Source organism: Xiphophorus hellerii, chromosome 2 (assembly GCF_003331165.1).
Source record: "Xiphophorus hellerii strain 12219 chromosome 2, Xiphophorus_hellerii-4.1, whole genome shotgun sequence".
Lineage (NCBI taxonomy): Eukaryota > Metazoa > Chordata > Actinopteri > Cyprinodontiformes > Poeciliidae > Xiphophorus > Xiphophorus hellerii.
The window spans coordinates 8,748,027-8,765,196 of record NC_045673.1 but is presented as its reverse complement, the minus strand read 5'-3'; the positions used below and the strand labels follow the sequence as shown (position 1 = coordinate 8,765,196).

The following is a 17,170-nucleotide window of genomic DNA, read 5'->3' as shown; positions in this document are numbered from 1 at the left end:
TACTGTTTGGCTAACCTAGGTTCGATATTGAGAAAGAAAGACATTAAATTTCTTTTCACATTTTATTTTCTAGTTTGTCTGACGTAAGGCCGTCGTCAGTTGGTGACGCTGCCTCTCTTTGTTGGCTTAGCAGCGGCGACGTTTTGTTGTTATTTTCGCTGCAGCTGAAAAACAGGCTCGGATAATTTTGGTTTTCGTATTGTTCCGCAATCTACATCTGGCGTTTTCGACCTCAAGGTGTGCTCGTCGTAAGCCGGTAAACACCCTAGGAATGGACTCAGACGAGGGCTATAACTATGAATACGACGACGAAGACGAATGTAGCGAGGACAGCGGCGAAGTGGAGCCCGAGGACGACACCCTGGATATCGGTGAGGTGGAATTGGTCGATCCTGTGGTGGCCGGCGGGGAGCGAGACGAGGGTGGCGAGACTGGTGTAGGTGGTCACGGTCCTGGTGAAGAAGAGGAGGAGGACTATCGTTTCGAGGTTTTGACTGCCGAGCAGATCCTCCAGCATATGGTGGAGTGTATCAGGGAGGTCAACGAGGTCATACAGGTAGGTATTTTGGTATACCATCGTCAGGAAAGACCGGGGTCCAGGATTTTATCAAGCGTTTACAGGCCACGGACGTTAGCTTATCGGCTAGCCTTGTAGGAGTAGTTAACTTACTGGAAGGTGACAGTTTCACAAGACTAACACGTGTTGAAATTCGTTTTTAACGATGGCAAGTTTTTGTTACTAGTGTGTATTTAGGATGAATGTGGATATGTTGAAATGTCACTAAATATACACATTTAAACTGAAGTTTTGTTACAGGAAGTAGTCTAATCCCCATTGAGAAGTTGGCAGCTACCTTTGCTAAGCTAATGTTAGCTTTCTTGCTACTTAGCCATCTTCTTAAGCTATGCTAGCAGCAGTATTCTGAAAAAGCCCAACGTCTTTGGTTGTTGACTTAGTGTACGTTAGGTGTGACTTTTGACGACAGAACGGTTGAAGTTAACTAATCAATTCAAGTTCGACTTCTATAAATATAGTGCAACTAGACTAACGTTAACGTATTTTGACGTTTGTCCAAAGGCTAGTTGGACATTGTGTAATGTAGCAAATGACAAGCTATGTTAGTTACAGAATAGCGACCAAGCATTTTGTCCGAACTTCGATGTGATGAAATACTGTTTAAGAATTGAATTTTAATAAGCCTTTTGACTTAACAACTCATTCCATTCGCAATAGCTTGTCAGAGATGTACGGTGTAGCACAGAGCCAACTGAGGCCTCCATTTCCTCTCTCGTAGGCATAGAATTAAAAAACAAAAAAGAAAAAATAGTCCTATTAAGTTACCACTTAGTTCTCTGTGATATAGCATGAACCATCATTCCGAAATATGATTTCGAAGAAGCTTGAAAGTCGAAAATATATAAATTCTTCCCATACAAAACGGTTGCTTTGAACTTGTTCCAATTTTAAAAACTGACTGTGGTTCTGTGTTTTTGAGTAGTAAATATACAAGTTTTGTAGGTTGTTTGAAGTCTGACATTGTTGGAGGTTCTTCGTGTGTCAGTGTAATTGCTTTGAATTACACAATATAAAAGCTAATGGAAAGAAATACAAAATTATCTCAGGTAGATAGATTTTAAGCGTTGCATTTAAAATCCTGCAAGGTTCTTCAGGGACCACCATTACATAAATGTTTAAGTTGATAGTAAAGTTAATAGTTAAGAAGATTGTGCATTAGTCTTAACTTTTGTTTGAGAGATTGTTGAATCTCATTCTTAAATATTTTGTTCAAAACACTGACAAAGAAGAAGGTTTTTGAATATGCTCTAGTTAATCTGGGTTCAGATGCCTTATACCTGAAAAACCTAATTTGATGTTTTTGTGGTTATTTAATACAAAATCAAACCAGGATAAAGTCAGTGACTGAACCTGTTGTTTTTGTTGTACTTGGTAATTTAATTCTGACTTTGTGCTGGTTAGATCTGTTTTCTGTTAATTCACATTAGGATTCTGGTAATTTAATCACTTTGCTATCCTATATTCTTGCAGTTTTAGTTGTTGTCATACTTAACCGTTTGGGGTAGGAAATAGTGCCATCCACAGTGGAATATGTTCTACCATCAACGGCTCAATTCATAGACACATTAGGATTTTTAGTGCCGTGTCTGAAAATTACAGATTTTACAGCAATTTCCAATAATATTCTTTATAGGGTGTTGTAAGGAAATGTGGCAATGTGACTCAAATAAACAATATTTCCCAACAGGAGTTTGCTCAATTATGTTGGTTTAATCAACGATCAAATGCTCTCATAAAAGTCAAGTTTTATTACCTGGTGGATATCGGGTAGAATACAAAGTTTTTCAAAAACAATGTACACTTAAATTATAAGTGGGAGCCTAGTGTTTTTGTGACTATTGTTCTCCATAATTAAATAAATACTTGTCTCCATATATATGTCATTTTCAAAAGTCTTTTGGATTTTCAATATCAAAGGTATGTCTACATAGTACCTAGTTAAAGCTAATATTGCACAATCTTTCCAGCTTTATTTTTACACAATTTTTCCTTTTTTGTTTACTACTTGTGTAACTTGCCAGTCACAAACCTATTTGAAAATACAGAAAATCGCTTAATGCAGTCAAATTGAGACTGTTGTAAATGCATTCAAGAGATTTTTCAAATGAGCTGTTTTACTTTTTTAAATAAAACTTTAAGCTTTTTCAGGCTATGTTCACACTTCAGGCCTCAACGTTCAATTCCAATTTTTTTGTGAAACCTGATGGGTTTTTTTGTTTTGTTTTTGTGTGGTAGTACATATTTCCAAATATATGTGACTTGTATGTGATCTCCTAAAGTGAACAACAGACAACCTAAAAGTGTCCTGCATGCACAATAGAGGACTCAGAAACATAACACACAGTGAGCATTCTCAGTGTTTGCGGAAGTAAACATGAATGGTAATGGTGGAGCATATATTAAGATTTTAAAGTGTTGTCCAACCAGAGCCAGCACATCAACAACTTGATCCTCATTATCCTCTGCCATGGTTGTTGTTTTTCTCTCCGTTTGCCTGTATTAGGATGCACAGTAGTGACATTTATCGAGAATCAATTACATACAGGTAGGATGAATGCGACCTGGCCGCACAGACATAGGTCACATTTGAAAATATTAGATGCATATCAGATTTAGGACCATATATGCAAGTAGCCTATGTGGCATTTATAAAAATCTGACCTGTGTTGTTCAGACTGTCATGGAAATATCAGATACAGGTTACATTAGGGCAAAAAAATCTTATTTGGGTCACTTCAGGCTGCAGTGTGAACATAATCTTGATGACAACCACTGTGGCATGATGACAACCACATCATGCCTGACGTTTTAGGCAAATCAGTGCACTCTTTTGGTGAGTAAAGACAGTTTAGACCACAGTTTACTAAGCTTACATGTTAATGTTGGTTTAAAAAGTCTTAAGTATTCTCTCCATGATATTGCATCAAGTCAACCCCATAATCAAATGGTTGAATGTGATCATGTTGAAAAGTAGCACAGGATTCATTACAAATAAAACAGTTGTCCACTACGGGGCGGTCTTGTTATGGTTTAATTTCTCCCAAACACTAAGATAAATTAGATTAAAAAAAAAACACATTTAGTTAGCCATTTTAATAATTTTATACATTTGTGAATACACTAATATTCTCAAACTGTGAATTTTACTGATTGTAAAACTTGGAAACAGGAAAGAACAGTAAAAAGTTAATTGAGCTGACTCATTTTGCAGTTTAAGTTGGTGTAGTGGTTTTTCCCACAGATGTTGTGCTTCATGAAATACTTTTTCTCTTTTGGCAATGTATTGATCACATGAAGTTTGTAGTTGATTCATGAGGAGATGAGACTATCTTTGTTTTAGATTGCCCACTGGTTTCACATGATGCTTCCTTGATCATTAATCCTACTCTGTTGTGTCAGAAAGGACTTTTTGTTTGGTTTTCAGAAGCTGTTATTCGAAAGGCAGAGAAATGTGAGAGCCACTGAGTGCTTACTGAATGAACAGAATTCAACCTGCAACAAAGTTGCCATTGTCCTTACCTGGTACTATAAAGACAGTAGACTCAGGATAACTCTCTGGATTTACATAAGACACAATCCCTGTGTCGATCCTTGCTCCCTCCAGAGCAAAATGATGACATTAAAAAGTCAAAGAAACAATCTTTGGACTTATTTTTAAGTCACATTGCTGCTTCTCTATGCATATTTATGCCTACAAACTGCTCTCTATGTTTGACAAAGCAACTGCAGTTTGAATAGAAATGAAACAAATTTTGATAAAGATCAACAGGTCCCCTTATAGAAGTGGACCCATTGGATAACATGTAAGCATATTGGGGGGGAAGTTAAGTTGTTAACCTATGATTGTATTAAACAGGGAATGTGATGAAGCATTTTTAGAAATATTAATCTTTGATATTGTGAAATGACATCGCTGCAAATGTTTTTCTTCTACAACTTCTGATTTTAACCTTGCTTTGGCAAAATTAATTTGTATGATAACTTCCTTGAACAATAGAAAAATTTAAGTGTAAATTGGAATTTTAATTTCTCACCATTTTTCCCTTCTAGAACCCTGCAACAATAACACGCATTCTCCTCAGCCACTTCAACTGGGATAAAGAAAAGCTCATGGAAAGGTAGGAATCTCTGGATTATTTTGACCATTTGGTGATGGGATTTTAATTGGTACTATTAGTACTACTATTAATTGGTACTTAGCCAAAATAAAAATAATTTAAAAAAAAATAACAGAGGCACTTCCTCAGCCTGGTAAAGGCCAAACCCTTGCTCTATGCTATTTTCTTTGTACATGGGGTCTGGACCCTCAGCTGTTGGAAAAACAATTGCTTGCTAAAGACGTGGACTTTTTGAAATTTAAAGATCTACCCAATCCCTGACGTTTGATCGTCATGTATGTAATGCGTCAGTTTGACTGAAGCTTACCGGAAATTGTGGGCGCTGTAAACAGCCATCCCTCACTGTGAAGAGAGAAGTGACAAGTCGAAGAAGATGGCTGTTATATTTGGAAGAGTGGCCAACACGGAGTGAACAGCTTCATTCACTTATTCTGCTGCTATTACCAAACTACAGTCAGCCTAAAATGGCACAGAAAATCAATATTATTGCTCACAAATCCTCCCTCTGTTTGCTGACTAGCCTGATTGGAATTCAACCAGAGAAATCAAGCTCAGCGGGAGAAATCCCAGACAGAACACTGAAGGAACACGAGAATTGAGCAGAATTGCATAGGATTGCAATAGCCAGGCCAGCTCTTCTTGGATCTTGATTGTTTACATGCTTCTTAACTCTGCCTTTTGTTTGCTTAAATATTGCAGATACTTTGATGGAAACCTCGACAAGCTTTTCTCTGAGTGTCATGTCATCAACCCCAGCAAGAAGCCTCGGATCCGTCCTCCAATCAACACTAGATCATCGGCACAAGACATGCCTTGTCAGATCTGCTACCTAAACTTCCCCAACTCGGTGAGTTGCATGGTTAGATCAGCATTATGCTGGATGAGCTGGATCTTCAGCCGTAGATGGCAATTATGTTAAATGTCGTATTTAAAAATGTATTCCCTAACCTTACAGTTTTTTAGAGAAGGTGAATTTTTCTTTCATAATGTAACAATATCTCAATATTACAGGGAGAAGTAGCATAGCCAAGAAGAAAAAATATGTAAATCTCATCCAGAAATTGATTTTCAGAAAAGCTTGAAAGCAACTCTTGAAATTACAAAACATAAATCTGGAATTGGATGCCAAAAAAACTTAAAACATAAAGTTAAAGGTTATCGATCAACCATTTTATTTTATGATTACTGTTTTTTTTTCTTTGGGTTCTTAAGTTGCTAATTGTTCCAGATTTGAAAACATCTGTAGATTCTAAAAGGTACTTTCTTACTAATATGAGGTTTTCAAGTTTTTAAGCTGTTCAGCAGACCATGATTGTAGATGTCATTACATTGTTTTAGATTTCAATTGTCCAAAGAAAATAATATATGATGGCGTTGGGGAGTATCAAAGGATCGCAGTGATTTATTTTTGTACCATCAAACATGTTGTCTTTTCTCTGTAGCGCCCTGGACCGCATACTTTTTGGTATGAAGCACATAGAACAAAATTAAACCAACCATCTATGTCATTGACAGTTGGTTCTCTGCTTTGTAAACTAATGGACTGCCAGTTTCAACCTTAAGCTAATACAGTTTTTTAAAATTCTAATTTTGGAGCTACAAACAGCCCATCTATGAAGCAGCCAATTGGCTGCCTCTTCCCAAGCAGCTTGTTTCACAAATGAACCTGCTAAGTCAGCTTGACAAACTTCTACTGCTATTCCATGAAGAGCACAAAGAAACATTCTGTTAAATTGGCAAGCTTATTTGAGGTTTCTCCTTTATAAAGAGGAGGGCTGAAAATCACAGTAAAGCAATCCTAATCAGTTTCATCAGAGGGGATGGCAGTAAAACAAGGATTTATTTAACTTTATTTAACACCCTCCAACAACATTTTCTTGTTGAAATTTTGTTTAGATTTTTTAAATTGAGACTAATTATCCCTGCATTAAACGTGTCAGTGTGGCAACATGTTCTCGTTTAAAATAAGACAAAAAACACATCAGTGATGTTAAAGATTCAAGGAAGATTCATGAAACTTCGTTTGGCAACAGGTCAAAAATGTGCTTAAAGACTTAAAAAAAGGGCTGCTCTTCTGAAATAAACTGCAATAAAAGGCTGACTGACTTAAACAGTAGCAGATTGTGAGTCAACGTGTTCTCTCCTCCCATACACTGACTTGTTGCAGCTCTATGTATGGAATAAAACTGCTTTACTCCAGTTTTTATGTATATTTATTTCTTCAGTTATTAGCCGTTTCCTTACAGTGGAATGCATTTAAATCTTCTTTACAGTGTTTGTTTAATTTTTAATGGTGTATTGTGAATAAGAACAAATTGTACTATTTCTTAAAAATAGTAAAATTACTCAACACTGAAAGGCAACACCCTCACTTGAAGATATTCAAATATTCCTTCCTTTGTACTTTCACTAAGGGGAAAAAAACTATTCTGGAAGTAAAATTTACATTGAGCATTGTAGTATTAGTCATGAATACACATTATTCTCAAGTCATTTTATTGTCTGTAATTTGAAAAGTTAATATTGATGACAAGGGTTGTATGTTTAAAGTGTTGGATGATGTTTGTTTCAGTACTTTACCGGTCTGGAGTGTGGACACAAGTTCTGCATGCAGTGCTGGGGAGATTATTTGACTACCAAAATCATAGAGGAAGGAATGGGACAGGTACATTTCAAGATTCGTTTGTGGAGATGTACTAGTCAGGTTTTCTTGCCAGTAACAATTTTATCATTAGTTTTTTACTAAATAATTTCAACATTTTTATTATACCTGACACAATGATTCTGATTTTCAGCAGTTTTGCTTTTTGGTTCTAAGGACAAGAAAGCATAAAAGAGAAAAGAAAATGTAGCACAGCTTCTTTGATGAAGGCAATAGTTCTGAACCAAACAGAAAATAAATGGTCCATTAAATTTTCCTTATTTAATGGACCCAAGTATATATACCTAACCTGTTTCTGATGGGGTTTTTTTTATCTTAAGATGTCTATTGAAGTCTGTTATTTGTTTATGGGGCAAAAGTAGAGGGACTTCTAAGATTTTTTGCATTTAATTGATTTTTTTTGTCTGTGTTTGATCCACCGATCACCAGTTAAAGCCAATCAATAGAAAATTGTTCAATTCTTATGTTTGACTGTTTTATAGGTGCATTTAAGGCAACACACATACATATATATATATATATATATTTATTTTTACATAAAAGCTCATTATTGCTTTAACGCTTTTGGAATATAAGTGGGCTTCTTTGTCTTAGATTGGTCATTCACATCTAATATTGTGTCAGGAAGACAAATTAACATAAAATAATCATTATAAAGACTGTTCTTAGCTGAACAAGGAGCTAGCTAAAAACAGTAAAATTTGCACTGTTACATTTGGTGTCGCTCTTGATGTCTGAAAAAGGCTTTATTTTTTTCAATAACCAACTAATGATTTTATTTCTATTCTTTTTTCTCAGACGATTTCATGCCCTGCTCATAGTTGTGACATTTTGGTTGATGACAACACAGTCATGTGAGTATGTTTGTACATGTATTTGTTTTATTTTTTGGTCTGTAATGATCATCAGAAAATGACGCTGATAATCTCTTTCACTAAAAACAATTTTGTGATGCTCAATGTAAAGTAGGGCTGAAACGATTCCTCGTTATTAAAATTCCTCAAGGAAAATTTATCTGCTTTGAAGCTTCGTTAATTTATGTATTATTATGTAGCTGCACCGTGTTCCGGCCGAGTTATTACTTGCGTTGCGCAGAGCTCTCACTTCCGCCTATGAGTTATTGACGAAAGCTAAGCAGTTAGCAGCCAGTTAACGTCCAGTTTTCAAGTTCGGCCTGGGAGGATTTTAGTGATAGGTGATAATGTCCGGGTCTTTGTCGTTTTTCGGGGGACCAATAAGCATCCTTAAAATGACTGGCGCGATGCTTGTAATACGGCAGCTTTTGTCCTCCTGGAGCTGCTGCCTAGTGGCCGGTGTTCAGAGCGGGGAAGAGGTGTATTTATACAGGTGAGCGGATAGACTGAAGAAGGCAAGTGGCTGCACATTAGATGATTAACGTAAGTGTAGCTTTATGGACAAACCGGAAAATTAATTTCATATCATCCCGGTCTCAACAAATGCGTGGCGGAGCACACTGTGACGGCACGTAGCTGGTAGATGTTTCAGTGTGTGACGAATGAAGGTATCAAATACCGTCGCCAACATAAACACAAAAGCTATAAATGGCTGGGTAAGGTGAGAGTTCATCTATTAAATTGACTGAAGATAATACATAAACAAAAAGCTGGACTATAGGCATTTTTTTATAAGCGTATTTGTGAGCCTGCCTTTTTATTATTAAATTGAATACAACTTCAGATTCTTGTATAACTTTTCTTCTGGTTAACTTCGACAGCGAGCTATTATTGTTACAGGTCAATTTTCTAAACTACAGAAAAGTTATTGTTAGGGAAGCTCAAATGTGAAAAAATGGACTGATGTTGATATGCGATAGTAATACTGCTGCTGTGTTAGATTTACCAATGTTTTATTTTAGCTTTTGTTTTATTCGATTTCTCGATTAATTGTAAGAATAATCAATAGATTACTTGATTACTAAAATATTCGTTTACAACAACCCTAATGCAAAGTTACTCTGATTCATCCCAATATTAAAATCAGCAAGGTAGTTTTCACTGTTAAAACTTTATATTTTGTACATAATTATTATACATATCAAATATTATATTCTTCAATGTATTTTAATCCAACTTGTTTTTTAGTGAGGGTCATTGAAGTGTGATATCATCTGTTTTTTTCTGAAAAATATTTTTTCCCCTCATCTTGAGTCTTTCAGTGATTTATGACTTGTCTTTGGTGGATCTCCAGGTCTTTTAATGCTGCCAAGATTCCAGATCTTCTTTGTGTCAATTTAAATTTAAAATTATTAAATCAACTGTGCAACCACTTCTGCAAGAGGAGAAAACAATTATTATATTTACTGTATAACTTATGTGTTAAGGTCTTAAAAAGCAACTACAAAAATCTCTGCTTGCAAATGTGCATATATATATATAATTTTTTTTTCTAATGAAGGCTAATAATTGATTTTCAATGTTTCCACAGGCGCCTCATAACAGATTCAAAAGTAAAGTTGAAGTACCAGCATTTAATCACGAATAGTTTTGTAGAGGTAAGCTTTGTTGCTTGATAGGAAATTCAAAAACGTTTATGCTGAGCTTTGCAGTTCGACTTGTAGGTTGAATCTGAATCTGAGAAGAAGAAACCTGAAACAACTAGTACTTTAATTATAACATGTCTATAGAGCTGCATGAATGTCAGTTTAGCACACAGTAAAAACAGCTCTGCTGCACACCGCTTAAGGAGAATGTTATTACTTGTTATTACATGTCAATAAGTAATAACAAGTAGTGAGCCCACACATATTTAAGGGTTTGGTTGACTTAAAGTAAATGTAGAATTATTTAACCCTACGGTCCTTCATTTATGAGCACAAACAAATGTGTCAAGACCTAAACTTGACTGTGGAAAATGTTACCTATTGCAATCACATGATACTTCTATGTTTGTAAATTCTTCAGCATTTACATTCTGTATACATGTTTTGTTTTTCTCTTTGACAAATAAACTTGTAAATCTTCATGGTGCTAGTTAACTGCATGGCTGTGTTTATGCAGATCTCTACATAGCTAAGCATAGGTCTATCCTCTGTAGAGTGCTTTGAAAAAAGTTAGAATGTAATTGACAACCTGTGGGTCTACTAACTGAAAAAATGAAAAACATGTTTCTTATTACTCGTTAAAGTGCAATCGACTGTTAAAGTGGTGCCCTGCACCAGACTGCCATCACGTTGTCAAAGTCCAGTATCCAGATGCCAAGCCGGTGAGATGCAAGTGTGGCCGTCAGTTCTGGTAAGATCAGTAAACTCTCACAGAAAGTAGACTTTCTATGTTAATTGGAGGTTGGTTTGATTTGCAGTGCTGTTATTACAGTTTCAACTGTGGAGAGAACTGGCATGATCCTGTGAAGTGTAAGGTAAGCTGAATGGAAAAATGAAAATATGTAGGATTCTGGTAGTTATGGGAAGCAATATTGTTCCCTTTTCAATTTTAAAAATTTTTTTTTTTTTTAGTGGCTGAGAAAATGGATTAAGAAATGTGATGATGACAGTGAGACTTCCAACTGGATTGCAGCAAATACCAAGGTATGACATTCATCAGACTCCCTGATATGGATAACATTTGATTTCTCTGTTCTTCAGTTTAATAACAGAACACAATGTTCACCTCAACTCTACAGGAGTGTCCAAAATGTCATGTGACCATTGAGAAGGACGGTGGCTGCAACCACATGGTCTGTCGCAACCAGAACTGTAAAGCGGAGTTCTGTTGGGTCTGCCTAGGTCCATGGGAACCTCATGGCTCTGCCTGGTGAGAACTAAAGGCTTATTTTTTTTCATGTTACTTTTTATGCAAAAAATGTTGCTTTCAAGTAAATAAACTAAATGCGACTCCCGGTAAGACGGTAGAAAATGAATACATTTAAATGTTTCGAGATGTGAAACCACAGCTGGTACATATTTGATCATCAGTTTTTGTAACGGTGTATCATTTATTAGATACATTCAGCAGTCTCAGTACAAAGAGTCCAGAATCTAAAATATTCTGGCTTCTCTCACACACTTACCTTAGAGTTCAAACCTTGGTAATAAAAATGTCTAGAGGTCTGTCTGAAATACTCTTTAAACACTACTGACCTGTTTGACCTTACAGGTACAACTGCAACCGCTATAATGAAGACGATGCCAAGGCAGCCAGAGATGCTCAAGAGGTAATTAAATCTACATTTGCCCTCAAAAATTGTGAAACATACGTTAACTTAGAAAGGTTTATTACATAAATGCATCAATTTAATTCATGTTTTAGTGCAGAATTATTCTTTGTTTTACTCCTGCATGTTTAATTTTCAGAGAATTTTATGGTAAACAAGTACTATTAGGATTTTATAGTTTGTAACAAAATTTCTTTTATGAAACACCAGCAGAGATTCCAAGGCTGACATTCATGCTGCTGATACAACACACACAGTTTTTGCCTTTTACAGTTTTCAGGGTTTCTTTGCAGTATGGGAAATTATGACATTTAAGTTCTTCTCAATTCAGGATAAGTATGGAATGGCATTTTCCAGATTTTGTTCCCTGTCCTACGGTCTAAAAATGGTCAATCTATCTTCTTTGCCTCCTTCTTTCCCTCTCTCCCTTCCCCTACTTTGCTCCTTCCACATTTTTTCTTTCTTTCTTGTTTTTTTCTTTTCCTTTCTTTTTTCTTTTTTCTACTTTGCTTGTTTATCTCTGATTTTTGCAGGTTCCATTCTTACTGCAATAATGTTTTGTATCTATATGTCAGAAATTGAGAGTTCAGGAAATTTGAAATGTGAAAACTGTACAGTTGGGTAAATCCAGTATCCAGTATTTGGGTGTGTTTGTGAGCTTAATCCTGTTGGCCTTACTGTCTGTGCAGCGCTCCAGGGCAGCCTTGCAGAGGTACCTGTTCTACTGCAACCGCTACATGAACCACATGCAGAGTCTGCGCTTTGAGCACAAGCTCTATGCTCAGGTTAAGCAGAAGATGGAGGAGATGCAGCAGCACAACATGTCTTGGATTGAAGTGCAGTTCCTGAAGAAGGCTGTAGATGTGCTCTGCCAGTGCCGCTCCACACTCATGTTCACTTACGTCTTTGCCTTCTACCTCAAGAAGAACAACCAGTCCATTATTTTTGAGGTAAGATGGCTGAAAGTGTTGCTTAATGCTAAAGCTGCCAATCCACCAAAGTGTAAAGTCATACAAATCCAAAGCACACAAGAGCCAAATCTATCTTTATTGGTATGAACTAGATATACATTTTTAAAAAGTATTACTGAGGATGACATTCATTACTTCTGTTTCCCCAGAACAACCAGGCAGATCTGGAAAATGCCACTGAGGTGCTCTCTGGATACTTGGAGCGGGATATTTCCCAGGATTCCTTGCAGGACATCAAGCAGAAAGTACAAGATAAGTACAGGTAAGTGAAGTAGTGTTCCAGTAAGAAGTTTACATACTCTTTGGCTTTTAATTACACATTTGAACCTTTGTTGTATGGAGTAAATAGTATTGGGTAGCACTTGTATTAAGTGATTTGTAAAAGAATTAGCTGCCCAAGATAGTGGATATTCTCAAATCAACACAGTCAAAATTATACAGTATATACTGTCAACATATTTCTGGTATAGTTCTGGATTTTCTTTTACCATTTTTCTTAGCAGAATTTGTATTTAAATCAGTTGATTCACTTATGCTATTCAGAATCCATAATGCAAGCCTTCAAATGTAGTTTTGTTGTATGTTTGGGATCATTGTCCTGTTCCAACAACTGGTCTGTCCAAGTACCAACCATCTGATACAATCTATCCATTCAGTTGGAAGGGAAGTATTTGGAAAGTTCATGACTATTTCAGGAACCAGCAAGGATCATAAAATGGATGCTGCTAAAATGCCAATGTAATGGTTAGGAGAGAAGATAGTAACATCATGGACTGAGAGGCTTCCAGCCAAGACACCAGGGAAAAATCAACACCTTCAATCTTGACTGAAGTTTTCCACTTCCTGTATGGAAAAGTATTTCTGCTAGAGAAACGTTTTATTGTCAGACAAGACGAGGACTGAGCTATGTAGCCACAATAATAGGAAGTATGTTTGTGGTAATCAAGGTGAGACCACCTCCAAATTCTGCCACCTCAATTGAAATCGTTAGCTGTATAGTTGGCACTTGAGTAACAATCCCAAGCACACATCAAACGGCTGAATATTAATCTTCTGTAATGACTCTGACCAAAAGCTAACAAAATCTTATGGATTATGCTTAAAAAATTGGTCCATGTATGGGGAAAAAACAAATTTGAAGCCACATTTATCCCTTGTTGATGGCTGTGTTTGCCCCGCAACTTGCCATGTTATATTTATCCAAGTGAGAGTGCATGTATATATTTGAACATGTATTTCCTCTTTTATGCTCAATAGTTTTTCAAATGTTTGTTTGAAGTTATTTATTGAAACATCGTCATATTCCAGGGAAAACAACGGTAAAAATGGACAATTAAAAGCCTAAAATTATTGTGACATTTGTACCCATGAGTGGATGTACATCTCTGACCAGAACTCTCACTTCCTGTAAATATGCTATGTTGGACTTCTCTGAAATTCTGCTGAAATTCTCCTGTGTCTGTAGATACTGTGAGAGCAGGCGAAGAGTGCTGCTACAGCACGTACATGAAGGCTATGAGAAGGACCTGTGGGAGTACATCGAGGATTGAGGACACGTCCCAATGCAACGGACTATTGAGTATCTTGACAAACTAGAGCGCTGATGCAATTAAACAGGGCAGCACGGGCCTTCTGCCGCCTCTCCTCTGGCAACCAACCATTTTTGCATCATTTTTTTTCTTTTTCCTGGATTTCTTTAACAAAAAAAAATCTTAAAATAAATTATATTTAAAGAAAGTGTAGAGTAATACAGAGAAAGTGTACTACAGTATTGTTAGCAACAGAGTGGAGTCTACAGGAAGCAGAAAAATCCATCATAAACAAATACATCCTTTGGGTCTGTATTGTAACCCTCCTCTAAACTATCTTTTCTTCGTTTTTTTTTTTTGTGAATCTTTTCTGTTTTGATTTTTGACTTTTGTTTTCAATTTTTTTTTTCCATAAGTGTGAAAAAAATGTTTTCAACACAGCTTTAATTGTCCTGGCCATGTCTGCAATATTTGGTGAAATCCTCGTTTGGATGGCTGAATATTGATGGGCTGATTGCAAAGGGGGCAAAGACATTTCAGGGGGGGAGAAAAAAAAAAACACAAAAAGAACAAAAAACAGCAAGTCTGTATTTTTTCAAATTGTAAATAGTCCATATGCATGGAAGTTAAAGAGCAAGAGTGGCACGTGTTTGCATAATTTTGAAATATTTATTCTTTACCTGATCTTGAAAAAGATGTACTTTTCCCATTTAGGTTGAGTCCGTTTACGCCTCCCATTAACAGTGGGAGTTTGGAAGCATTGGCAATAAGGCATTCATCCTGTCGTCATCAGTCTGCTCAGATCACTGGACAAAAGTTCCTCATCAGGTTAGTCTGTAAGGAAACTCCAAGAAACCTTCTAGGTGATCAAAAAAATGACTCTGAAAGTACAGTCAAGGTAAAAGGAAAAAAAAAAGTGGAAAAGATTTTACAGGTAAAAGGTAGTAACGAACCAGCCCCATGCCCCTCTGCGCTTATTTGTTGCGCTATCATAATTCTTTTTAGAGACATTTCTAATTATTTGCAAGAGCCAAAATGAGTGACATTCACTCTTTTTTTTTTTTTTTTTTTTTTTTGTTTTATTTTCTTTGTTCCTGACGTGGCTTGAGTTAGTCCTGTTAAGTCAGCTTGCACCTTGTGGACTGAGAGGAGTTGGTAGAATGTACTGACAGTTTTTTTAGTTCTAACTGGGCTTGATCACTCTCAAAGTCTGCCAGGCATTTACGTCACCCTTGTAGGTAACTTCTCAACAGGCCGATAGTTGCCCGATCACTTTGAAGAGATCTTTTGCCTTGCAGTAAGACGGAACCTTGCTTTAAACCAAGCTACACAGACGGACTTCAGTGTTCTGTAAAGAGATGCAAATTTAAGGGCAAATCTCTAAAGGTTGCAGGGGTGTTTTGTAAAGCTGGTATACTTTTGCATAAGTCAGTGTTTTTCTTTTGTTTTGTTTGTTGTTTTTCTGTTTTTGTACATGGGTTGAGGTTTCAGCAGTGAAATGTCAGTGCCCCTCCAGGTTTTGCATCGTTCTGTGTGGCAGCTGCCCTGATTGTCAAGCTCTCTGTTTGTAGATGCTCGTTCATGTCTCTGCAATGTGGCAATCTTCACAAGATTGGCTGGAGGGGACATGATCGTTCCAGGCACTGATGCAAGTTGGAAAGATGACACCAAAGTGTCAGCCATCGTTAAAATACATCCTTCGCCCTAGTTTCAGATCTTTGGGCAATTGTCTCCCAAAATGCTTCTTATGTGTTTCAAGTTATTATTTTATCCTAGCAAATTATAAACTGTACTGTTTATTTGAATAAATGTCATGAGAAATCTGATTTACGGGAGTGATGTGTGAGTCATTAGAGTAGGCCTGGTGTCAAGCAGTGTAATTAGCCAGATATCAGGAGAAATGCACAGATGAGGCTTTTGAATGGCTGATACCGATTTCTTGCTTTCTTTGAGGTCTTTAGACTTTTTTTTTTTTTTTTTTCTATAAGCACTTCAACAAAAAAAGAACAAAATGTACTGCTGGTTCTGTGATGGAGGTAGTAGTTTTGAATCCAACTGAAAATGAAATATAAGATTAACAATATTTATGCATCAAAACTGTTCTAATTTTTATTTGACTAAAAATTAATCAATACATTTTATTTGATGCTTTTAGAGGCAGAAAATGGTCGGACTTCTTAGTTTTGATTCATTTAATGAATGGAAAAATGAACCTGTTGAGGAGGGATCTGAAGAGAATTGTTCAGGTGATTGTTGCACCTCTAACCCATCGCACTTTTCTCTACACTACAGACCTTTGCAGCGCTTTGTCTTCCAAATAGGTGTGGAATCAATTTGGAAACTTTAATCTTGAGTTTTGGTCTAAATGATAAAAGTTGACTCTTTTTGTCACCAAGTTTACATTCAGTTTGTTTCTTTTGTTGTTTTTGAGCATCCAGAAGTTGTTTTTGTCAAAGATGACACAAGATGAATGGACACAAATTGCTTTTCTCAAAGTTGTCTTGCATTAACTTCAGCTCCAGCTGTAATCGCTATCCTAACCCGCTCTTCAGGGGCTCACTCTGTTTTCACTGTCTGCTAGAAGTTTTTGACCATTTCAGATTTTAAGTTTTGGAGTAACAGAAGCAGCTACTTGCATTAAACCGAGACATCCAAAAACTTTTAATACTTTTCTACATACCTTTCCTTTATGCTATTAAAGGTGTTTTATTTCCTAATAGTGTAAAATGTGAGGGGAAATTAGATGTTTGTTTTTGGAGAAAAAAATATTAAAGTGCATAATGTTGCAAACAGTCGTCTTGCATGAGTGGTTGATTGTGGACATTTTGTTTGACATCCGCTAGCCTTTGGCTGCATATCAATAAAATAGAATTTTCTCAATAGGTTTACTAATTTCAGTAATTCAACTTAAGTGTGAAACTCAGATTCATTGCACAAACTGAGATATTTTTGCTTATTTAGGAGATTGTCAAAGCTTCTTCAAGCTAACAGAATCTCCAAAGTTAGATTTTTGTAATGGGACTATTACACAAGAATGACTTCAAAAATAAACGTATTTTAATACAAAAATGTCATTGCCAGGTAATGACCTAAACAGGCAGGACTGCTGACTCGACAGTTGTCCGGCAGTCAGTCAATGACAC

At 36.4% G+C, this 17,170-nt stretch overlaps 1 protein-coding gene across 1 annotated transcript; it reads left to right on the top strand.

Moving 5' to 3' along the window:
• The first annotated feature begins 105 nt into the window (after positions 1-105).
• Positions 106-16,819, top strand: arih1 (ariadne ubiquitin-conjugating enzyme E2 binding protein homolog 1 (Drosophila)). Its single transcript, XM_032582726.1, has 14 exons — positions 106-556; positions 4,628-4,695; positions 5,395-5,542; positions 7,268-7,360; positions 8,156-8,211; positions 9,803-9,869; positions 10,502-10,608; positions 10,690-10,732; positions 10,830-10,901; positions 10,997-11,127; positions 11,470-11,527; positions 12,217-12,477; positions 12,648-12,760; positions 13,964-16,819. Exons 1-14 carry the CDS (start codon positions 272-274, stop codon positions 14,046-14,048), a joined length of 1,587 nt encoding a protein of 528 aa, XP_032438617.1. The 5' UTR covers positions 106-271; the 3' UTR covers positions 14,049-16,819.
• Positions 16,820-17,170: the final 351 nt, after the last annotated feature.